The sequence below is a fragment of the Berghia stephanieae genome, chromosome 8 (genome assembly GCF_034508935.2).
Source record: "Berghia stephanieae isolate SIO BIC M18660-M18661 chromosome 8, UCSD_Bste_1.3, whole genome shotgun sequence".
In the NCBI taxonomy this organism is placed as follows: domain Eukaryota; kingdom Metazoa; phylum Mollusca; class Gastropoda; order Nudibranchia; family Aeolidiidae; genus Berghia; species Berghia stephanieae.
In genome coordinates this window covers 3,605,754-3,614,154 of record NC_088367.1, presented here as the reverse complement: position 1 = coordinate 3,614,154, position 8,401 = coordinate 3,605,754, and the positions used below count along the sequence as shown (strand labels likewise).

Below are 8,401 nucleotides of genomic sequence, written 5' to 3'. Positions count from 1 at the left end.
TTCTTACAATGTTGTTGCGATATATTTGTATATACTCTTAACTTATACACAGTAATAAAACTGTTCTCTCACATATCACTTAAGGCTTCTGAGTTGAGTGATTCCACAATATTAAGCTGGGGTCCCGTCAAAAACACAACACAATCAAAACATGAAGTTTGTGACACACCTTCACAGACAAACATAGTTGGTTGTTTATAAACAATTACGTGAATGAAATCAACCTCTCTCTGATCATTGTTATTGTTTTTATACCACCAAATGGGTGACTAGTAGTTATCACACTATTTTCTCAATCCTATTATAAACGTCTAAGTTTACACATAGTTTGTCCTAAGATCAAGCGGTAGAACAGTGGGTATTTTACAAAGACACATACCATCGATAGTAAAACCTGTGTAGTATGTTATGTCAACCAATCATTTAGTATGAGAACTGTCCGAGAGGCGTGGTTATCTATTAAGAACAGAAATGAATTTAATGGCCTCGGATAAGAATTAAATACCAAACACAGAGTGTTTCGGGCTCAAAAACCTTTAGTCAGTAACAAAGGACAATAAAGACATTATTGATACATCCCTTAAAATCCAGACAGAAAAATTTAATCATAAATGTTTTATTATTATCTTTACTGTTTTTGCTATTGACTGAATAAGGGTTTTGAGCCTGAAACGTTCTGTGTTTGGTATTTTGTTCTTTTTCCAAACTGTTTTATTCATTTTTAGTAATTATTTTGTTACAGTTCACAACGTCTGACAGCTTAGTATCACAAATAATCAGACGAAGCTTTTCAAAAATATTTTTGACTCATGTGACACTTATGCTTGATATTGTTTTCATTGCTTTTTCCGATTCTTCATCATTTTTTTTACAACAACAAACACTTCTTAAAAGTAATGGATTATTAATTGCTTATTTTCTTACAAAATTAAAAAAAAATTATTTTTAATTTTTTTTTATTTATTTATAAAATTTTGTTTTTTAGTGGAGAGGGGGGTTATGGTTTTTGTGTTTAGCCTCTTGGTATTTTAAAGGGGAAGTGTGGAATTTTAAATATAGATTTATTACAGTGTATGCAAGGTGGGTTTAAATTCAGATCTTGCCTGTATCCCTCTGTCACTGTTTAGATATCATGATTGTATTTTCACTTATTTCCGTTCATCGTTCACCAAATAACTTTTTTAAAAAAATCATTTTTATTTATTTTACTCTTTCAGTAATTACTGAAGTGTTGGAGAAAGTTAAAAAAATGCCATCTCTATTATCCGGGCGAGAAGACCTGTTAGAATTTGAGGACAGGGCAAATGTCAAAAACAACAAGCCTACCTCGACAAATGCATCAACAGCAGTAGAATCCGTTCAACAGCGACCCAAGCCTAGGGCTGCTGCCATGTGGGCTGCCGGTCTGACCGTCTCATCGAAAGGGATCGGTGCCCGGCCTTATTTAAGAAAGGGAATGGATGTGGAGAAAAATGATAGTGATGATGAGGACAAAGCTCCATTCCAGAGGTCTTCATTGACAACCTCAAAGGTAATTTCACTCGTCTCTGTCATCATCGCTTAGCTGAGCTTGTCCATGATTCAAATTTTTTTGGGGGACTTGCAGACTAAATATATGTTACAGTGAATGACATAATCAGTTGGATGGTGAAAAGGTTTGAACTGAGATATTGCCAAGTTTAGTTAGAAGCTCAATTTTAAAAAACAGAAATTGAGTTCTTGTCATATATGATTAAATCAACCCTTTTTGTGCCTCTTCAGGAAATATCAAAGCTTAATTTCACTTCTAAATATTTTTTACAGCTAGTCTAGTTGAAAAAGGATGAAATTTGAGAAAAGTTGCTGGATACCTTTTCCATACATCTGACCATAACTTCATGAAATATCACCCGATTTACTTCAATGCTCCCGGGGAGCATATTCTTTCCGAAAATGAAAAAAAAAATGCAGATCCAAAATTTTCACCTTCCGACTGCTTATGACATGCACTGTCACGTATCTTGTATTCATCCCATCATCTTCCTTGGGACTGGAGCTGAATTGACCCATTTGTCTCATTAGTGGCACAAAAAACCACTTTTCTTCATCACAAACATCTCAAGATATTGGCACTCATAGATTGGGAATTGGTTAGATTGAACTACAAACTTAAGGACCCACATCTTCTGATGATAATAAAGGGATGGACGCCCTTTTTTCTGATCAAGCTGGAAAACTGGCTTTTTGAAATCTTCCAGCTATCAGTTTTTTCCCCATTTTTTTTACTTGCTAGAAATTTGAATTGTTATTTTTTCAATATTGTTATTTCAAAGATAGCATTTTTAGTTGTTTAAAGACAACAATTGGATTCAGTAGTCTGATGTCACGCCCCCGGCAACGGCGGCCATCTTGATTCCAAACAAAGAAAATGATTGCTTTTTATTCTTCATGCTGGCTAGAACTTTTCATATGCCTTGTGATCAGAATGTGTAAAAGTCAAAACATTATCAAATTTATGGGGTTTTTTCCTCTGGATACGCTTTTATGCTCGCCGGGGAAATATTTCATAAGGGCGTCCGCCATTGTTCCGATAGTTTAGAGCCAGTGTTACTAAGTTACCATGCGTCATTAGGAAGGAAGTGACATTATGACTGTTGAAGAGTATTAAGGGGTCGCTAGATGAATATTTATTCTTTTTTATTTGAATGTAATACCATTTGATGATGAGAAGCTTTGCACGAAAAAATGTCAGGCTTTTTCGAATTTAGCAAAGGACATTGCTGATGATAGAAATAGAAGTAAACCAAATGAATTTAGAATGCAAGATATGTTTGCATCATTCAATAGGATATGCTCACTTAAGTTAATGATATTATGTTTCAATAATAATAATAACAAATCACTTGTATAGCGCGCAAATTCCATGACTTCATGCTCTAAGGTGCTTTACAATAAAACACGAAGTCACACAGGGAAAATAAAATAAAAACTACAGCACTGAAATCCCAGTTTGAAGAACAATAAACTAAATTAAGTTAAGAAGAAAAAATGTTATTGTAATTTATAAAAACTTTATAAGTACATCAAGAATATTTATTCTACAATGTATTTTGATTATTTCTCTTTTTAAAAAAAATCTCTCCTTAGCTTTCATCATCGTCAGTGACATCAGCTTCCGTCAAAGACAACAGCAGATCTGCAGTGCCCGTTGTGAAAACATTTTCACAGATTATGGCGGAGAAACGCCAAAAACGAATGCAAGCTGAGGAGGGGTCGGGGCCCCGCAGCAGTGATGCCAGAATCAACAGCCCCGATCACTCAATATCTAGTCCGTCCAGGTTGTCCTCTAGAGCAGACAATTCCAAACCCAGGGCTCCTATTACTCCCATCCGATTTGATGTCGGTGAGTGTTTTACAGTCAAAAAGTTAATGTCAACCAGACCAGTCACTAAAACAGATATAATGGGTAAATGACTGTGATGTAGGCAGAAGAAGAAGGGGGGGGGGGGGGGGGGGTTGATCAGTGGAAGAAACATAAGCACAAGCACAATAAGTAAACAATAATTAACAAAAATCAATATAACATCTTCCAAAAAAAGAACAAAATACAATAAAGCATGGAACATATTTTAGCCCAAAACCCTTCTCCAGCCAACAACAAAAATATTAAAACTTAAATGCGTCACTTGTAACCCAGATAGATGACAGAGAAATAGTTGGCACATTTTTGCATCATGAAATGTAAACAAATAAAAGTGTTGGTTTGGTATCTAAGCACTTGTGTGAATGGGTCGGAGTTTTAAGATATGCTTAGAATTTGGTGCATGAAAACGCCCATTCTTCTTCTTCTTATTATTATTATTATTAATCATCATCATCATCATCGTCGTTGTTGTTGTTGTCCTCCTCTCCATTATCATTATCACTATTGTTGTTATTATTATTATTATTATTATTATTATTATTATTATTATTATTATTATTATTATTATTATTATTATTATTATTATTATTATTATTATTCTTAATATTATTATTGTTGTTATTATTGTTATTATTATTATTATTATTATTATTATTATTATTATTATTATTATTATTATTATTATTATTTATTATTATTATTATTATTATTATTGTTTTTATTTTCAGATGGAGTGTCTAAGGCTGAGCAACCGTCATTTCCCAAGCTTTCCAATACCAGTATTTTAAACAGAGGAGGTCCATCTAAGTCAGCAACATCATCCATATCAATGTCCTCAAGAGCTCCATTTGCTGTCGCAACCAAATCTCATAAATCACCTATTAATAAGGACAATGTCAACTCTTCATTGTCCTCGTCCTCTACACTTCCTGTCTCTGATATTCGCCCTGCGTACAAAACGGCTCGTGCTAAAAAATTATTTAATAAAAAAGCGGCCTCCAAAACAATCTCAGAAGCATCTCCAGCGTCAGATTCCCCAGCACATATATCAAAATTGTCGGTTGATGATTCAACACCATCTGTAGATAATGTTCAACATCACCACCACCATTGCCATCATCACACAGAGAATACATCGGCCTCAGGAGACGCTACTGTTGCTCTCAAGTCACCTACGGGAGATGAGAAAAAACAGAGGAGAGCATCCACAGCCACTGAGTAAGTCTTTAAAAAAAAAATATATATAAATTGAGCTTTTATATAGCGCAATATCCACCAAACATGCTAAAAGCGCTTTACAAGAGGTCCCATCAATGTTTTTGTTTATTCATGTTAACAACACCAATACCACATTATCTAATTCGTCTGTAGTGTTTCATTCGTCCTGTTTTGTTGATAAAAGGGAGACCGGAAACGTCCATTTTATATGTTTTCGTATATTAAATTGAAGCTTACATTCTATTTCACATTGTTATTCTTTTCTAGTATGTGTTATGTAGTATAACTTGTAATTTCTTCTTGCCAAATCCAATGTTAAATCAAACAGTCATTGCTTTATGAACAGAAAACGGATTGATTCAGGTTCCGAGATGAGCACTTATTTCCTCTTGTTAAGGACGGAAGTCAATCCTTACTGCCTTTTTCATTCTTCACTATTCTTGTTTGTTTCGACTTAAGTTTTCAATTTTTATCATGAATTCAACTTGACTGTTGTTTGTTTCTTTTTATCTACCCATGGTACGGTTACGATTCCTTGCTGTGATGGGAGATGGCCAGGTGTCGGTGATAATTAATTATTTTTTCACCTGGCTGTATAGATATAGTAAAAACTTTCTCAATTTTTGACAAATTGGTTTATGCTGGTTATTTTCTGCCTGATTAATTTTCACTTTTTTTTTTTTTGCTAATTTTAAAAAGAAAAGGTCAAGTTTTACAGTCTGTAAAAAAATGAAATTACTTGTTGGCAACTCTTGATGAAAGTCAACAACTTTTGTTTGTTTTTTTTTTTGTTGTTTTGTTTGTTTTTTTAAATGTTGGTTTTGTTGGTTTTTTTTAGACTCCATAACATATCAAAATTTTTCATTGAAAAAAAAAAAAAAAATAGGTTGTCCATAGATTTTTTTTTTCATGCAGACAATTTTTTTGTTATCAAAATAATGCACATTTTTTTTCTTCTTGTGACAATTTCAGGTCCCATCAGAAACGTTCGTCTCTGGACGACGAGTTTTCCTTCTTTGACGGAGGCGAGGACATTGAGGATATCAGCGACATTGTTGGCAAAGATGTGGAACCCATCGACGACTTGCTACAAGATATTGATGACTTGTTAGCTTAGCTGTTAAAGATTTATTTTCAATGTTTTGTCTCGTGTCTTATGCTTAGTGATGAACAACTTGTGATTGATAAAGCATGGTATTTCATTCCAAATTTGATTTTTAAAGAGGAAAAAAGGTTGGATATGATATTTGACACAGACTAAAAAAAAATAAAAACTAACTAAAACTAAAAATCCCTTTATCCCATAGGGGAAATTTGTCTTTAGGGCCTTTTCCAAGGGAAAACTGGAATAATCCAAACAGTTGTGGCGAGGTGACTTTATCAAGGCCACACAATGCAGCAAGTATTTGAACTCAGTACCTTTCGGGTATGAAGCAAAGACCGTTCTGCTGAGCCACCAGACATAATCTATGATAGTCACAGGATTAGTAATTAGTTTAGATTTCCAAAGCATTGTCAGTGAGATTCTGGTTTGAGTCCCAATTGAGATCTCAACTCCCCCAGCCACGTTCTAATCCAATCTGCTGATTATTTCATACAAAACAATTGATAAATTCGACTATTATTATTATTATATCTCGCTTCAGCCCAGCTTGATTGTGTTGGCTTTAAATTTAAATTTTCTTTATTTCAATGACTTGTAAGATTGAGAATTGAACTATTAGGTCATTTTCCCATAGTGGGCAGGGAGGTACATGCTGTGTCTTCTATCCCCCCATACCCGTTCCCCAATTGTTTCCTGTCATTGTCTTGGAATGAGATTACTTAGTTTTGTCCTGATCCTTGCCGGAGCTCCTTGGCTGGGAGGGAAACAGTCGAATGTATAGTTATAGTTTTGGGAGATGATATTTTTTTCCTTGTAAATCATCTCTCTATTATGCATTGTATTATGTTGAGTTTACATATTATATTAAATGATTGGTAAACATTTGAGTGTATTCCTCTTAGATGGGACCTGTGCTTGTGTCTGGATGAGACTTTTGGGTGATCTCAAACTAAGTACTTTGGTGGTCTGCTCTTGGAATCTACATCTGATCCCTATTTGTTCCCAGTTCCCCTATGTCTTACTTTTTCTTGGGTGCTTTTATTGTAATTCTAGAACTTTTAACTATCCTATTTTCTTCCTTTTTACTGGCGCTGATATAACCTAAATGTGTTGCAAGCGCTGTAAAACCCTTAAAAACAAAAACATATTAGGTCATTTTACTGTTCACGTTGTGTGAGGAATTTAAAAATTGGATGAATAGACGATAATCCTAGATGGGAGGTCGCTGTTGTGATTTGAAATGTAATATTTAATTTATTGTCATTCATATCATTTTCCTACAATCTTGACGATGAGGCTGTCATGTATTTTGTCTTAGACGAAATAAGGAGACCCTTTAGTCTGTCGTTGATTTCGGTTCAATCAATAATTCCTTTGGCCTCACCTTTCTGGAGTAGTAGTAGCGTATGGCTACACCTCCAAATTTATCTCATCAACCCAGCTTCTGAATTCTTCCTCCGCCCTATGGACGGCTGCGTAGCCACCTTCAAGTTTAGTGACTGGGCAGTGGAGGACGATGTGATCGCTGGTCTCTGGGGCTGCCTGACATTTCTGGCAGGTATCACTGTTTCGAAGTTTCTGCACATATTTGATGCAGTTCTGCCATGTCCAGTTAAGAGGCGATTTGAGGAAGTCCAGTATTTCCTGGCGTTATTGAATACAGGCACTCTTTTGGTTGGATCTTTAATGATGTTTCCTTCTCTTGGGTGTTTCCCTGTTCCACATTTCTCTCCAGTTTTCCCCCACACTGAAGTCTGCCATTTTTGTTAGGTGGAAAGGTCTTCTCGATTTGAGTCTTGTTTCTGGACTAATATGTAACTACCCCATTTTGGCCCAATATTTGACCCAAACATTGTGACATTTGGCCCCCTTTCCCCCCCCCCCCCCCCCCCCCCCCCCCCAGCATTTCGGAGTACCACGTAAATTATCAAAAAATCAATTTCATGTATTATATTTTATGTATTGACATAACTATTAATGAATGAAAGGTGATTAACATCAATATCACCCCATTATTATTATTATTATTATGGGTTGGATGCGCCAGTTCACTTGTTTTTATTTGCAGGATTTTTGTTGTTATTGTTTTCTTTATTTTAAAATTTTTAAATCTACGCTCGTCAAAAAAAATGAATCACCATTTTTGAGTAAGATGAGATTATCATTTTGCATGAATGGAAATCCTGACTATTCCATCGATTTAGTTTACAATAAATTGTCGTTTTCCTATTTTCTTTCTTTTTTTTTTAATTGTGAGACTGTGTGTGGCCAGTGTTGGATAACTTTGTACAAATTTCAAGATTACACTTCTTTTTTTTTTCTTAACTACACATACAACCAAGATTTACACATATTTTTTTTCTTAACTACACATACCACCAGGATTTACACTTTTTTGTGTGTTTTTCTCTCCAAGATTTGTGTTTGTTGAGATTTAATTTCATATTGTCTACAGTTTGATTAGTTGAAAATACCATCAATGTCTTGGCTAGTAGCAGCATTTAAACACTATACTATATTTCCATGATAGACAACACCCCAAGACCATATTTCCATGATAGACAACACACCAAGACCATATTTCCGTGATAGACAACACACCAAGACCATATTTCCATGATAGACAACACACCAATATTTCCATGATAGACAACACACCAATGCCATATTTCCAG

The 8,401-nt window shown here is 34.8% G+C and overlaps 1 protein-coding gene across 1 annotated transcript in view; it reads left to right on the top strand.

Annotated features, from left to right (window-relative positions):
- The window catches only part of LOC144978037 (uncharacterized), a 33,187-nt gene extending 26,916 nt beyond the window's left edge, over nucleotides 1-6,271 (top strand). The window contains exons 15-18 of the mRNA XM_078923514.1: nucleotides 1,218-1,531; nucleotides 3,127-3,382; nucleotides 4,132-4,621; nucleotides 5,594-6,271. Of these exons, the coding sequence (XP_078779640.1) occupies nucleotides 1,218-1,531; nucleotides 3,127-3,382; nucleotides 4,132-4,621; nucleotides 5,594-5,738 (1,205 nt within the window). The 3' untranslated portion in view covers nucleotides 5,739-6,271. The remainder of the gene's footprint in view (nucleotides 1-1,217; nucleotides 1,532-3,126; nucleotides 3,383-4,131; nucleotides 4,622-5,593) is intronic.
- The last annotated feature ends 2,130 nt before the right edge of the window (nucleotides 6,272-8,401 follow it).